Source organism: Lynx rufus, unplaced genomic scaffold, assembly GCF_022079265.1.
Source record: "Lynx rufus isolate CCGP_SWC_20201006 ecotype Redwood Valley unplaced genomic scaffold, mLynRuf1.p SCAF_19, whole genome shotgun sequence".
NCBI classification, from domain to species: domain Eukaryota; kingdom Metazoa; phylum Chordata; class Mammalia; order Carnivora; family Felidae; genus Lynx; species Lynx rufus.
This window is the reverse complement of record NW_025814833.1, coordinates 10,535,033-10,552,005: the sequence shown is the minus strand read 5'-3', so window position 1 is coordinate 10,552,005 and position 16,973 is coordinate 10,535,033. Positions and strand designations below refer to the sequence as shown.

Genomic DNA, 16,973 nt, shown 5'->3' with positions numbered 1-16,973 from the left:
CCCAACAGACTGAGCCACCCAAGAGCCCCATGATGAAGAGATTTTTAAATGTATAAGGCAATAGGGGTGCCTGGGTGGCTCAGTCAGTTAAGCATCTGACTCGATTTCGGCTTACGTCATGATCTCACAGTTTGTGAGTTCGAGCCCCGCATCAGGGTCTGTGCTGACAGTGTGGAGCCTGCTTGGGATCCTCTCTCTCCCTTTCTCTCTGCCCTCCCCCTGCTTGCTCTCTATCTCTCTCAAAATAAATAAAAATAAGCTTCAATAAAAAATTAAAAAATAAAAGTATAAGACAATGTCACTCTTCACTAACTTCATTTTTTTAAACTAAAGCTATTTTTCATAGAGCTATGTTATTTGTGTGAGCATACATTTGTGGCATTTATTTATTTATTTATTTATTTATTATGAAATTTATTGTCAAATTGGTTTCCATACCATTTGTGGCTTTTAAACAAATAAATAAATGCAATGATCTCAATTTAAATTCTAGGACAGTAAATATAGATATATATATATAACTCATCTAAACCAAATGCTCATTGGGGTCGTCCATAATGTTTAAGTGTGTAAAGAGACCTTGAGACCAAAATGTTGGAGAACTGATGGGTTAGTTCGCAAGTCACTAATGAACTTACAGAGAAGAGCTTCAGTAGAGTGATAGAGCTACAAAAGTAACTCTGACATGATGAACTATTAATGGTGACAGGGAAGACATGAAACTGACAATACCATAAGCTTGGCTGTAAAGTCTAAGGGACAGGACAGAACAGTCATTATTGAAATTCGTATATAGGTGAGCGCAAGTATGTTTTTCCAATTCCGTTAATTTCCTCCTCCGTTAGTTTATGCAGTTAAAGAGACCCCTCTCAAAATACAAACAGGATTTTAAAATGGAACTAAGAAAGCTAATGTTAAAGCTCACATGGAAAATTAAACATTCCAGAATGTCTAGGCAAGCTGTAAAAGGTTAAGAGTCATGAGTGAAGATGAACCATTTCAGATGACAAAATGTATTATGAGATTTTCATAATTAAAACAGTGGGGAATTGGTACACGAATAGACACACTACTGGGGGCCAATGTAAACTTCAGAAATAAGGCCAGATATGGAAGAAAATTTAATATACTATAAAGTTGGCATTGCAAATTACAGACTACATAAGCTTTTTAAATAAACAGCATGAGACAACGGGATGATGATTGGGAAAAAAGATCAAATCGAATGCATATCTCAACATGTACAAAAATAAACCCCAAAAGGGTCAGAGATCTAAATGTTAAAAATGAGGAAAATAAGCGTGATTTACTATCTAACCTGAGCGTGGGGCAAGAATTTTTAACAATGACTCATAGAAATGTAGACATAAAGTCTGACTAGCAAAATGAACTGGAAAAAAATCATTCTGCATTGCAGAAGCACCATACACTATAGCAAATAGTAAACACAGAAAAAAATTTTCATTTATAACATGCAAAATGTTTATCTGTGATGTCTAAAGAGCTATTGAAATTAAGAGATAAAAAGATCAAAAAAAAAACCAGGAAAATGAGCAAAAGATACACTTGGCAAAAAAATAATTTAGCAATGGCACTCAAACATATAACAAGCTCAATTTCATTCACCATAGAGTAGATACAAATTAAAACCACAAGGAGTTGGGGCACCTGGGTGGCTCCGTCGGTTAAGCATCTGACTTCAGCTCAGGTCATGATCTCACGGTTCATGAATTCGAGCCCAGCGTCGGGCTCTCTGCTGAAAGCTCGGAGCCTCTTTCAGATTCCGTGTCTCCCTCTCTCTCTCAGCCCCTCCCCACTCACATTGTCTCTCTCTCAAAAATAAATAAACATTAAAAATTTTTAAAAAAATAAAACTACAAGGAGTTAACATGGCTCACCTATTGGATTGGCAAAATTTTTAAAGATTGAAAATATACTTTGTTAGCAAGGCTTTGGGGAAACGGGGTCTCTTACATGGCTGGCAAGGATGAAAAATGGTTCAACCCCTTACTAATTGTTATGTATACTTTTACCTTTTGATAAATCAACTCCCCTTCTAGGAATTTTTGTTGAAGTTAAATTTCCAAAAACATGAAACACATACAGGGTGAGAGGGAGTGAGTGGTATGCACATGATTATTTTTGGTGGAATTATCGGTAATTACAAAACAGTAGAAACAACCTTAAATGCTCATACTTCACAGGGCATTGGATAAATAAATTATGACATATCTACCAGCACAGTATTAAAAAAGAGAAGAAATCTGGCTTTTAAATGGAGTGTGTTGGCCATTTTCATATTTGGTTTTACATCTACCATCTTGCTATGAGTTGATATAGAGTGGTTCCGGGACCTACTACTGAGTGAAGGACATCGACGCGTTAACACGTATGTAGTATTTTGTCTTTTATATAAGAAAAGAGGGACAACAATATATGTGGGGTGGTTTCTGGAAAAAATAAACTCCAGAAATATACTCGAGAAATGAGTGAATGGGTTAGCCAAGAGAGAGAGGAGAGAGTGACATGTCTCTAAGTCACTATATTATTTGTGTAGTTTTGACTTTTGGAACATGATATATTTAAAAAATTTTTATTTTAATTTTAGTTAGGTAACATACAACGTTATATGAGTTTCAGGTATACAATATAGGAATTAAACAGTTCCATACGTCACCCTGTGCTCATCACAGAACAAGTGCACTCCTTAATTTCTGTCACCTATTCAACCTTTACTTCCTACCCACGTACCCTTTGGTAACCATCAGATTGTTCTCTATAACTAAACGTATATTTCTTGCTTTGACTCTCTCTCTCTCTCTCTTTAATTTTCTTCCTTTGCTTGTTTGTTTTGCTTCTTAAATTCCACATATGAGTGAAAGCATATGGTATGGAACATGATATTAAGATTTTACCTATTGAAAAACAAAGTCAAGGTAAACCAATATTGAGTGTATACAGAAACCGAAAAATCCCGAACTGTAAACAATTGGTAACAAAAGAACCACACAAAAGAAAAAAATTCAAATGAATCCAAGCATTCTGAACACAATGCTTTGACTACATACCCTTGGTGGGAAACATTCTAAAGAGAAAAAAATAATTGTAGCAAAATTTTTAAATTTTGTTTTATTTATTGTACTGGCATGAGGCTAGAAATTCTGAAATGAATTTGTTGTATTGTAGGATTTAAAAAATATAAATAAATATGGGGTGCCTGGGTGGCTCAGTCGGTTAAGCGTCTGACTTCAGCTCAGGTCATGATCTTGTGGTTCGTGAGTTCGGGCCCTGTGTTGGGCTCTGTGCTGACAGCTCAGAGCCTGGAGCCTGCTTCGGATTCTGTGTCTCCCTCTCTCTCTGTCCCTTCCCCGTTTGTGCTCTGTCTCGCTCTCTCTCTCAAAAATAAGTAAACCTTAAAAAATTTTAAAAATATAATTAATGAATAAATACATTGATGCTTTTGGGGACCACGTAGCCCACAGTGAGAAATATGCGGACTGATAAGTAATTAGGAAAGTACCAGAAGAATCCTGTGTTACTGGATGGGGATGAAAGGCATAGACATCTAAGAGCAATAATGTCCTCATAGTCCTGACCATACCTGGGTTCCATATCTTGTTTTATAAAACAATTGACCACTAAAAAGACCAAGGGTTCCTTGTCTGAGAGGACTGATTTCAGAACTGGGGCAGGGAAAGTAAAAGGTGAAGCTGACACAATTCATGTCAGAAAGTAAGATCTGATGGTACATGTTAAAAAGAGTTCTCAAAAAAGAGTCCAGGACAATTTGAGCACAAAAAAATTAAGTATAGTCATGACTTAAGCTATACTGGCTCTAAAAGAATTCAAAAGTGTTTACCAGTATGAATAAATAAATACGAAGAGTGGGACGGAATCATAAGGAAAATTATCATTTTATAATCATATAATGACAAATGACTTAGGGAAGAATTATCAATGGATTCTAAGTCTATTGGGTCAACGTTTGTTGGAAAAGAATTTCTTAATTTCCAAATATATGGAGATTTTTCTGGTTATCTTTTGTTAAACATTTCTATCTCGTTTGAATTTCTGCCAAAGAATATACACTTTATGGTTCCAATACTTTGAACGTTATTGAGGGGCATCTGGGTGACTTAATTGGTTAAGTGTCCAACTCTCGGTTTCAGCTCAGGTCATGATCTCACGGTTTGTGTGTTCAAGCCCCGCGTCGGGCTCTGTGCTGAGAGCATGTAGCCTGCTTGGGATTTCTCTCTCCCTCTCTCTCTGCCCCTCCCCAGCTCGCTCTTTCTCTCTCTCTCTCTCTAAAAAAAAAATAAATAAACCTTGAAAAAATTAAAAAAAATATTTAGAATTGATTTACAGCAAAGTATACAGTCAAGTTTGATAAATATTTCTTGTTTAAATGATGGGAATACGTATTTTTCACTTTTCAATGAATTCAGCTTTGTTCATTGCTCTCATACAATTATTGAAAAGGGTTTGTTAAAATTTCACACCATGATTGTAGATTTGTCTACTGTTCTTATAGTTCTGTCCCTTTTTGATTTAGTAATATCGAGGCCATATTATTATTTTTTTTTAACGTTTATTTATTTTTGAGACAGAGAGAGACAGAGCATGAACGGGGGAGGGTCAGAGAGAGAGGGAGACACAGAATCTGAAACAGGCTCCAGGCTCTGAGCGGTCAGCACAGAGCCCGACGCGGGGCTCGAACTCACGGACCGCGAGATCGTGACCTGAGCCGAAGTCGGACGCTTAACCGACTGAGCCACCCAGGCGCCCCTCGAGGCCGTATTATTATACACATACAAGTTCATTATGCTATGTCTTTCAGATGAATTAAATCTTTTATCATTACGAAATAAACTTCTTTATTTAAAATACTTTATTTTAGTGAAAAGTGTATTCTGTCAGATTATTAATATAGCTCCACAGTCTTTCTGTTGGTTAGTGTTTGTGTGGAATACTTTTTTCTATTTCTTACTTTCCTTATGATTTATATATGCCTCTTATAAACACATAGGTGGATTCTTTTTTCAAACCCTGTCTGACAATCTTAGAATATTTGGTTCCATTTACAATTAATATAATTACTGATATATTTGGTTTCAATCCTGCCATCTTAGTACGTGTTTTATATTTTTCCACCTGATGTGTGTTACTTTTTCTATCTTTTATTGCCCTGTATTGGATTCGCTTTATTACTCTATAATATTCCTCTGTAAATTTGGAAAACACTCCTTTTCTGTTAGTGAATACCCTTGAATGTACAAGTTATACTTTATTCATCAAAGCTTAATATTAAAAGTCCTTTTTTTCCTTTCTCCTGGACAATGCAAACAGTTTACTTTCAACCTTTCTTACTTATGTGCTATTGTTTTGTGCATTCTAGTTCCATACACATTCTAAGCCTCAGAAGTCACAATTATTATTGTTTCATACACTTAATGTTCCTCATATTTAACCACACATTTACCATTTGCTCTTTTCTTCAGGGATTCATTAAAAAAATTTTTTTTGAGGGGCGCCTGGGTGGCTCAGTCGGTTGAGCAGCCAACTTCGGCTCAGGTCACGATCTCGCGGTCCGTGAGTTCGAGCCCCGCGTGGGGCTCTGTGCTGACGGCTCAGAGCCTGGAGCCTGTTTCAGATTCTGTGTCTCCCTCTCTCTGACCCTCCCCCGTTCATGCTCTGTCTCTCTCTGTCTCAAAAATAAATAAACGTTAAAATTAAAAAAAAATTTTTTTTTTTGAGTATAGTTGACACACAATGTAACATTCGTTTCAGGTGTATAACACAGTGATTCGACAGTTACCATTTTCATTGTCCTTGTTTCCTGATTCACTTTTTGTCAGCTCATCGACGTTGTCATTTTGACACCTAGCTTTCATTGTTGCTGTTGCCAAAGCATTCATCCATCTTCTCAGGGCTCCGTTGAAGTTGATCTCTTGATTTTTCTGTCTTTAAAATTGATTTTTTTCTTCTTTTTTTTTTCCTGCAATGGTGTTATTGGGGGTCTAAATGTTGGTTTCTTTTTATTCATTCTGCTTGAGACCTGTTGAGCTCTTTCAGCGTGAGAATCAGTTTCTTTCTTCAATTCCAAGAGCCATTATTTCTCCAAATCTTGCTTTTCTGCCTTGCAAAATTCTTTTCTCACCTTGTAAAACTCTTCTCACTTTGCACTGTATGTCTATTCTTAGTCTTTCTTCTCTCTTTTGTATCCTTCCAATTCTTTTTGCTTCATTTATCACAATTTCTTCTAATCAACCTTCAGTAATGCTCTTTTTTTTTTAGTTGTGTCTAAACTGCCTTTGAGTTGTTAGGTTTTTGTGTTATGCCTGAGCTCCAGATTTTCCGGTTGTTTCTCCAATCTTCAATGTTCCTATTTATGGTTTGTAGTTTCTTGCTGAACTATTTCATTTCAGCGTGTAATTTTCATATGCATAATACAAATAGTTCTTTAAAATCTATGTGTGGTAATTACCTTGAGTGTCTGTGAGTTCGTTTGTATCATCTTTTATTATGTTGTAGCTGATTCATGTTGCCTTCTCTCTTCATGTGTCTGTTTATCATTGTATTCCAGTCACTGGAACCGAAAAGTATTAAAAGAAATCATGTGAAGTGTAGAATGTTATTATTTTTTTTTTGCTATACCAAAAAAATTTAGAAACATGAAAAAATATGACAACATCTTAACCCCCTTTTCAGGATACAGATTTCTATTGGTTACCCATGTCAAGGGTGATTTAAGCCTGGCCCATCCTTATTTCTAGAGTAGAGACCTTTGGCCTCCTAAAAATAAGCTCCGGTGGGTTGATCCTTGCCTGCTCTGTATTCCTGCTTTGGATGTTCTTTGCTTGTGAGACGGTGAAATTCGCTTCCCCACCTGTCAGTTACATCTTCAGGTTTGCAAATACATCACTGGCAATGGTGACTCAAAAGCCATAGTTGTTCTTCTTGGATTTCTGTCTTTTTCTGGATCCCTCACTATCTCATTAGCTTCTCAATGCTAAGAGTATTTTTCCCATATTTTTTCGTTCTCTTTAACACAACTATTATTGCAGATTATGCACGTGTCAGTAGACGCTGATGCCCCTGATCCTCTCAGTTAATTTAGCTGTACATTTCCTTTGTAAGCAACAGAAGAGCCGGCATCTTTTTAGATGAGCTCTTTGGAGTGGAGGAAGTAAAAATCTGCTAGCCCTTGAATATGTAGGTCAAATTGTGTAAACGGATTCACTTTTTATCTGGGAGAAGTTTTCTTGCCTTTTATCCAAAGGTATGCATGTGTGTGTTCACCTGCAATGGAACAATCTTAAAACTTACATTTATTTTATCAATAAACCCAGAGTCAAAATCTTCAGATGATATCTGTGAAGACCGTATGGATGTCTTGATCGTGTTGTGAACTTTACCAGAATCTTTCATAGAAACATAACTTTGAGGAGGAATTATTTAATGAGACACTAAATGTAAGTTCCAACTGGAAGAGGAGGGAAACAAAAGGGAAAAGTAAAAAAAAAGAAGATTGCAAAAGCCCTTATATTCTAATTGGTTAAGTTTTGTGACTTGAACATTAGCGTTGTTAAGGTATTTGTGAATATCTCAATCATAAGCCATAAGATGATCATTTCTCTCACTTCAACCTCCCCCAAATCCTTAAAAAAAAAACAATGGATTTTTTTTTTCGTATTGTATAACCAGAATCTAAGAAGATATTTAAAAACAGCCACATAGTGTATTTTAGGTCAATTAATGGCATACATTTAGACATGTTTCCTTCATGAAGATTCATGTGACACTATTGATTTTGCCACTTAAGAAGATAGGAAAGAATAAAAATATTAAGGTTAATGTTCTGTGATAGATTGATCTTTTCCAAGATTTAAATGCTACTTTTTAAAAATTTAGATGACCAAATATCTCTGTCATCTTCAAATCGTTTTAAAGGTCTCAAAAGATTTTGCATCTGTGTTGCGGAATTCATTGGCATACGGGTGCATAAAATACTTGAGCGGCATAAATAGAAAGTTCACATTTACATATTAGCATACATTACATTTCTTTCATTATTGTTAACCTAAATATCAGATAAATAGGTTAAGAATAATTCTTAAATAGAATCCCGATTAAACGCAAATGTTACCAGTCGACGTCTGTTCGTTGTTCACAGTACATAATCCGAAAGTATTGAGCATAGCCGCTGCAATTCTAATGGCCAAGAAAGTTATTTACCTATAGAAATTGCCCAAACAATAGCAATCTTCATGATGGCCTTAGTCCGCGAATTGAAACGGCTATGCTCAATAGGATTACGTATTGCTACATACCGATCCAGCGAGATAGCGCAGAGGTGCATGATGGACGCTGTTGAAAATAAAACATCCAAAGAAATCCAGACGGGGCACAAATATCTAGGTAGTGGCCAGACATAATCTGAAAGAGAAAAGAGAGAAGACGAGAACATATTATCCAAATCAAAATGTCTACAGTCTTACATTTTAGTCTATTTCTTTCCTCTCATAAGCTACGCTTTTTAAAGCAAAGTGGAATTTGGCTAACATTATTTTCCATAGGAATGATGATGATGACAGTGATTATGTCAATGCCTTCAGTGTTACATACATTATTACTTTTTAAATTTTGTTAATGCGTAGTTATTTTTGAGAGAGAGAGAGAGAGAGAAAGAGAGAGAGAGAGACAGACAGCATGAGTCTGGGAGGGGCAGAGAGAGAGACACCGAATCCGAAGCAGGCTCCAGGCTCTGAGCTGTCAGCACAGAGCCCGACGCGGGGCTCGAACTCACGGACCGCGAGATCATGACCTGAGCTGAAGTTGGGCGCTTAACCGACTGAACCACCCAGGCGCCCCCATACATTATTTTTTATTGTGATAAAATTTATAAAGTCTAAAGTTAATCATTTTAAAGTATATGTTCCTGTGGCATTGAGTACGTTTACAGTATTATACAAGCATCACTTCTTTCTAGTTCCAAAACATTTCATCCCTCCAAAGGGAGACCATTATTCACTAAGCAGTCACTCCCCACTCTCCCCTGCCCCAGCCCCTAACAATCTAATCTGCTTTCTGTCTCTATGGATTTGGCTAATCAGGATATTTCATATAAACGGAATCCTACAACAGGTGCCTGGGCTTCCTTCACTAGCATACTGTTTTTGAGGTTCATCCATTTTGTAGCGTGGATCAATACTTTATTCCTTTTCATGGCTAATGTTCTTGGTTGAGATGTTTTTGATGCTGTTGTAAATAGAATCGGTTTTTAATTTCCTTCATGCACGTTCATTGCTAGTATGTAGAACTATAACTGCTTTTCATGGGTTAAGCTTGTATCCTGCAATTTGCTGAATTCATTTATTAGATCTAGTTTTGTGCGTGAGGGTTCATTAGGATTTTCCATTTATAAGACTGTGTCATCTGTGAATGGAGATAATGTTAGATATGCTTTTCGAATTTTCCATTGCATTTTATTTTCTCTCTTGCTCAATTACTCTATATAGAATGTCCAGTACAGTGTTGAATGGAAGCAGTAAAAGCAGCCGTCTTGTCTTTTCTCTGCTCTTAAAAAAAAAAAAAAAATCTTTCATTCTTTCACTATTAAGTAGGATGTTAGCTGTGGGTTTTCATAAATGCCTTTGTCATGTTAAGGAAGTTTCCTTGTATTTCTAGTTTATTGGCTGTTTTTATCATAAAAGAGTGATGGATTTTGTCAAATGCTTTTTTTTTTTGCATCAATTGGGATGATCATGTGGTTGTCTGACCTTAATTCTATACGTGATGCATGATTTTTATGTGTTGAACTATCTTTGCATTCCCGTGATAAATCTCACTTCAGCATGGTGTGTACTATGATGTTATATTTAGTTTGCTAGTATTTTGTTGAGGAGTTTTGCATCTATATTTATAAGTAATATGGGACTATGCTTGTCTTTTCTTATAATATCATAATCTGGCTTTGATATCTGGATATTGCTGGTCTCATAGAATGAGTTACAAAGTGTTCCCTCAATGTTCTATTTTGTAGGAGCTTGATAAGAATTGGTGTTAATTCTTTAAATGTTCAGTAAACTTTGTCAGTGAAGCCATGTCGTCCTGGATTTCTTGTTCTTGTTTTTTTCTCATCTCTATTTTGTTTATCTCCATTTTAATATTTACCATTTTCTTTCTTTTGATAGTTTGGGTTAAGTTTGTTATTCTTCTCTAGTTCCTTACGATCCAATTTCATTTGTAATTTCTTCTTTGATACGTTGGATATTTAATAGTGACTGTGGTGTTTAATTTCCACATATTTATGAATTTGTCAGTTTTCTTCTGTTATTGATTTCTAGTTTCATTTCATTTTGGAGAAGATACTTCAAATAGTAATATTAAAAAATGTTTTAAATGTTTATTTATTTTTGAGAGAGAGTGAGCAGGGGAGGGGCAGAGAGAGAAGGGGACAGAGGATCTGAAGCAGGCTCTGTGCTGATAACAGAGAGCCCAGTGCAGGACTTGAACTCATGAACCATGAGATCATGACCTGAGCTGAAGTCAGATGCTTAACGAACTGAGCCAGCCAGGTGCCCCAGTAATATTTAAAAATGTCAATATTTGTTTTGAGACCTGATATATGATCTATCCCAGAGAATGTTCCTTGTGCACTTGAGAAAATTGCTGTTTCTGCTGTTGTTGGATGGGGTGTTCTATATATGTCTGTTCTATATATGTTCTATATATGTCTATATATGTCTGTTCTATATATGTCTATTAGTTGCTTCATAGCATTGTTCAAGTCCTCTGTTTCCTTATTGATCCTCTGTCTAGTTGTTCTATTTATTCATTATTGAAAATGGGATATTCACGTCTCCAAGTGTTATTTTAGATCTGTCTTTATTTCCCTTAATTTATGTCAGTTTTGCTTCCTATATTTTTTTGCATCTGTTGTTAGGTGCATATATATTTGTGATTATTATATCCTCTGGATGGTTTGAACTTTTTATCAATATATTATGTCCTTCTTTGTCTCTCAGAACAATTTTTGTCTTAAGTTTTATTTTGTTGGATACTAATATAGCCACCTTGCCTTTTTTTTTTTAACGTTTATTTATTTTCGAGACAGAGAGAGACAGAGCATGAACAGGGGAGGGGCAGAGAGAGAGGGAGACACAGAATCGGAAACAGGCTCCAGGCTCTGAGCTGTCAGCACAGAGCCGGACGCGGGGCTCGAACTCACGGACCATGAGATCATGACCTGAGCCGAAGTCAGATGCTTAACTGACCGAGCCACCCAGGCGCCTCACCACTTTGCCTTTTTTTGGTTACTGTTTACATGGAATATCTTTTCCATCCTTTTACTTTAACCTATTTGTGATTTTGAGTCTAAAATGAGTCTCTTATTGACAGCATATAAAGAAAGGTTCTTTTTTTTAAATCCATTCTGGCATCATATGTTTTTAACAATTCTGCTAATCTTTGTCTTTTAACTAGACAGTTTCGTTCATTTACATTTAAAATAATTACAGCTACAGAAGGATTTATTTCCATTATTTGTTATTTGTTTTTATATGATACATACCATTTCCCCATAAATGTTTCTGTTATTCACTTTATTTGTGATTAATTGATTTTTATAGGGTAACTTTTGATTTTTTCTTATTTCTTTTTCTGTACATTAGTTTAGTTTTTTTTTAACTTGGGAATTAAAATGATAACCTTAACATTCTAACAACCAAGTTTTAATTAATACCAACTTAGTTTCAGTAGTATGCATTTTGCTCTTTTGTATCTCTTTCTGTCTTTGTTATTGTCACAGATTACATCTTTACACATTGTGTGGCCGTTAACGTACATTTATAACTATTTTTTTACGTGTTTGTTTTTTATAAAAAGATAATAAACCAAAGGAGTAATCCCAAAGCTAGAAAAGAAATAAGAAGGTAAGTGATCTCATTAAATTAGCATATATGAAAAGATGAAGGACCTTAGAAAAGTTTAAAAGTTACCACAGTTCATTTCATAAAACAATATAGTGTCAATATCAAAACCTACAAAACGCTGAAAAAAATGAGACTAGAGACAAATAGCATTCGTTGATACAGATTCAAAGTTACACATAAAAATTAACAAATAGAATACAGCAAAATGTCAAAGCAATAATACATCTTGGAAGGACAAAAATTATTTCAGGAATGCAAGAGCAATTCAATATCACAAATATCTGCCAATATAATACTTTATATTATCATTTGTATAACATTTTATATTTTAATAGATATTGAAGAATAGTTTGATAAAATAAGGAAGCTATTCCTAATTAAAATTTTCATTATATTGTGATAAAAGCAATCCCCTTAAATTGTACAATTTACTCAAAACCAATAACAACTATTACAGACAATAATTCAGCAAATCCATTTCAAGTACATTAAGTTCAGAAATCGGACAGGACAGAAATTTACAGATAAAGACCTTAAAGTAGCTATCATAACCATACTCAGTGACGGAAGTGTGGATGCTCTTGAAATAAACAGAAAGAGGACATCTCAAAAAAAAAATAGAATTTATAAAAAGCACCAAATGAAAGGTTTAGAGTTGAAACAATATATAATACCTAAAAGAAGAAAATCACTGAATGGTCTTAATAGATGAAGGGAGATGATGGATGAAGAGTCATTAAAACTGAATATAGATCAACAGAAATTATCCAAACTTTAGAAGAGTGAGAAAAAATGGAAAATAAATGAACATAATAGGGAACTTTGGGACAATATGTACATGTGTAACGTTTGTGCCATTGGACTCTGAGGAAAGGAAAAAAATGATATGGAAAAATATTTGAAGAAATAATGGTCTAAAACATCCCATATTTATGAAAAAAACATTTACAGATTTAAGAGGTTCTACCAAACCTAAATGATTAAACTCAAAGATAATCATGCCTAGAAACATCATAATCTGGTGAAAATAAAGATAAAGCAAAACAGCTGAGGTAGCTGAGGAAAATGACTCTTTTCCATGTAGGGAGCAATGGCTTGAACAACTTCAGATTTTTCATCAGAAATCATGGAGGCCAGAAGGCAATGTAATCATAATCCAGAATTCCATAGCCGGTGAAAATATCTTCAAAAAAACGAATGTGAAATAAAGACATTTTCATATGAGAGGAAACAAGGAACTGATCGCCAGGAGACTTGCTTTAAAAAGTGCTAAAAGTCATTCTTCAGAAAGAAAAAATTAGATGACAAGAAAATTTGTAAATTTCAATAATGAATGAAGAACAAAAGAACTGGTAAATAATCTGGAAAACATAATAGAGTATTTTTCTTATTTTAGGTCTTTCGAATATATGTGACTGTTAAAAGCAAAAATTATAACATTGTCTGAGGAGGTTCTCAATGGATACAGACGTATCCCATATTACAATAAAAAAAGGGGGGGAAGATAAAGGGATCTATATAGCTATAAGGTTTTTATATTCACTTGAAATGATAAAATAGTAACTGTAGGGGAATTGTGAAACAGTAGGTATGTATATTTTAATCTGGAGAGTAATCACTAAAAAAAACTGTACAAAGAAATATGGTACAAAATCCAATAGATCAATAAAAATGGAATACTAATGTAAAATGCATAAATGCCAAAAATAATTCAGAAATATGAAAAAAGGAATAAAAAAGAGATAAATAGAAAACAACAAAATAGTAGACATAATTTCCAACTAACCAGTAGGTACACTAAATGTAAATGGTATAAAGTATAAATTGTATCAATTTAAGGCACCAGCCACGCTGGATTAAAAAGAACAAAAATAAATAGGACCCAATTATATGATGTCTATAAGAAACCCTACAAGTTTGAATATGATGATATAAATAAATACACAGTAAAAGGATGGAAAAAGATACACAATGAAACAGTAATCAAAGGACTACTGGAGTTATTATATCAATATCAGAGTAAATTTCAGATCAAATAATATTACTAGGAATAACAGAAACCATTTTATAATGATAAAGTTGTCAACGCATTAATGGTATGTAACAATCCTAAACATTTATATACCTAATAAAAGAACTTCAAATTTCATGAAGCAAAAAAATGATAAAAAAGAAAAAACAAATCAAAAGTATAATCACATTTATACTTTGAGATTTCACCATCCTTTCTTCAGTAATTGACAAAAATAGGCAGAAAATTTAATGACGCAAAAAAACTGAATAGCACTAACAATGAACTTGGCTAAATTGACAGTTACAAAACACTATACAACGATAGGAGAATACACATTCTTTTCAAGAGCTCATAACAAATTGACCAGAAAAGACCATATGATGGGCCATAAAATAAATCTTAACAAGTTAAAATGATCAATATGATGCAATGTAGGTTCGCTGACCTTAACACAATTAACCTAAAAACCAATAACAAAAAGTTATCTTGAAAAAGTCCAAGTATTTGGAAATTAGACAACACAGTTCTGCAAAACTCATGTTTCAAAGAGGAGGACTCAAAGTCAATGAAAAAATAATTTGAACTAAATGAAAATTTAAAAAAAATAGGTCACAATTTGTGTGATGGTGCTAAAGCAGTTCTCAGAGGGAAATTTCTAACATTAATGGTTTATTTTAGAAAAGAAGAACATCTGAAAACCATGATCTAAATTTCCATTTTGAAGTCCTAGACAAAGAAGGGCAAATTAAAGTCAAAGTATCAGAAGAAAGGAAGTCATAAACATAAAAGCAGATGTCACTGAAATTGTGGAAAGACAATCATAGAAAAAAATTCGATGAAACGAAATCCTGGTGTTTTGAAAAGATCAATACAATTGGTAAACTTCTAGACAGATTGAGGGAGAAATAAAATTAGAAGGCAGAAAGAGAATATTTCTGCAGCCTCCACACACAACATAAGGGAATTTTATAAACAGTAGTTTACCCATCGATTTGCACGGGCATTTTGGGTCCTTAGACATAAAGCCACAAATTTCTGAACCATGCCCTGAGTTCAGAATCCCAGCAGAGAATCTGTGCGGCTGAGGGAAAAAAAAGGATGCAAATGTTTTGGATCTTCAATCTGGAATCAGCCTTTTCCTTAGCCTAAGATTGGCCGATTTGCCACTGACTAAAGAGTGCCAAAGCCAGGAATGGTTGACGGGAGACTTAACCCAGATTTGAATGCATAGCAAATAACCCCTTTTTGGAACTTCAGAGTCTTCGGCGATGGCCTGGTTAACATGGCCTCTAACTTAAAGTCTGAAAAACTCAACGGCTTCCAGGCTGTCACTCAAGTTGGTACATGACAGAACCGTCTGCCAGCAAAGGCTCCTATAGATCAGTATTTCCCATCTACAGGTCCATAGTGAAATTTTCTGCAGCCTATAGTGAAAATTGGGGAAATAAGTATGACAGTAGGTTTTAAAAATAAAGCTGTATTTATTCCATTTAAATGACTTATTTTTATTCTGAGATTATATCCTCCCTATAGAATCCAGAAGTAGAAGACCCCAGCCCGTAGGATTGGTTGGATTTTGCTTTACCATTTTATTCCTGACCCCTTATTTTTGAGAACTCAGGTCTGCTCTTGGTTATTTCCTATCACCTTGCCTTTGACAGAGTTCCCTGGATATGACCGGATACTGCATCCGACATCAATTATATCTTATAAATGCTTTCGGAAACATGCCACTACCTTTCTCCCTTAGAATCACACCCACGTCCTTGGAACTTGATCCTTCTGCTGATTAGACTGTTTCCACCTACTTGAACCTGATTCAGAATTGCTGAATCTTCTCTGTACTACAGCTCCAAAATCTTTTGCCTGTGACGTTGAGATACTTCTTAAGTTTACTGTGAACGTGACCTTGAGCTTACACGACCACTTGACCTTGACCCCGAGCTTACAGATCCACTCCCATAACTCCTGCCTTTTATGAGCCCAGGCGATAGCACTCAGCGCCCTACCCTCTACTAAATACATTTGTCACAGAGCTTTTCTAGTGAGACAGCTCAGCACCTGTATCTCCTTGACACGTCGATTTTATGGTTCTTCGGTGAGGCAGCGGGGTGTCTGGTGCGTGTCTCGATGAAGTGGGCGGGGAGATGGGACATCCTACATATGCAACCAGCCCCCTTAGTATGAAATAGGGATTTCCTGGCAGCACTATGCAGGATGTTCAACCTCCCCGCCCATGTGAAGGTTAACTGCTGCTCCGTGAAGTTCCACTTTCTGTTGAAGAGCTTGTTGTTGATGCTTCTCTGTGCAGACAATTTCATGAAGGCCTCTTCAACCTGATCTCCAGTTCCTGACGAACTGGCTGTGGTTACTAACAGCCTAAATGATCTAGAAGCCTGGTAACTAATAACCCACGTCTTATTCGAACTTTAACACCCTATTCTGACAATATAATATTCCATCAACTTAAATAAAAAGGGAAAATTCTCTTGGCACCTGAAAAGTTCAGTATGATGTATACAATCTTTTGAAAAACACCCCGGGTTTGTTCCCCTGAGAGAGTCCCACATTCCAGAGACCCTGGAGTTTTCCATATAATTTACAATTTTGTTCCTTGCAAGCTGACCTCAAGTCATAGGGTAAAGATTTCCATTTCTCTGCTGATATTTAAAAAAAAAATTTTTAACATTAAAAAGAGAGAGAGAGAGAGCGAGAGCGCACGTGCACAAGTGGGGTAGGGGCAGAGAGAGAGAGACACACACAGAATCCAAAGCAGGTTCCAGGCTCTGAGCTGTCAGCACAGAGCCCGACCTGGGGCTTGAGCCCATGAACCGTGAGATCATGACCTGAGCTGAAGTCAGACACTTAACCGACTGAGCCACCTGGGCGCCCCTGCTGATATTTTCTTTCAGTAGAAGACTCAACAATTGTATGGAGCGTGGGTGGTGGGAAAGAAAGAAGGACATGGAAGAAATCATGAATATTTTCTTGGTGGTCTTTGCCTAACCAAGTGTACGTTAATGAGG

General features: G+C 35.5%; 1 protein-coding gene across 1 annotated transcript in view; it reads right to left on the bottom strand.

Annotated features, from left to right (window-relative positions):
- Nucleotides 1-16,973, bottom strand: part of HTR2C (5-hydroxytryptamine receptor 2C) — a 158,772-nt gene that overhangs the window by 56,057 nt on the left and 85,742 nt on the right. The window contains exon 3 of the mRNA XM_047082102.1: nt 8,236-8,436. Within this exon, the coding sequence (XP_046938058.1) occupies nt 8,236-8,436 (201 nt within the window). The remainder of the gene's footprint in view (nt 1-8,235; nt 8,437-16,973) is intronic.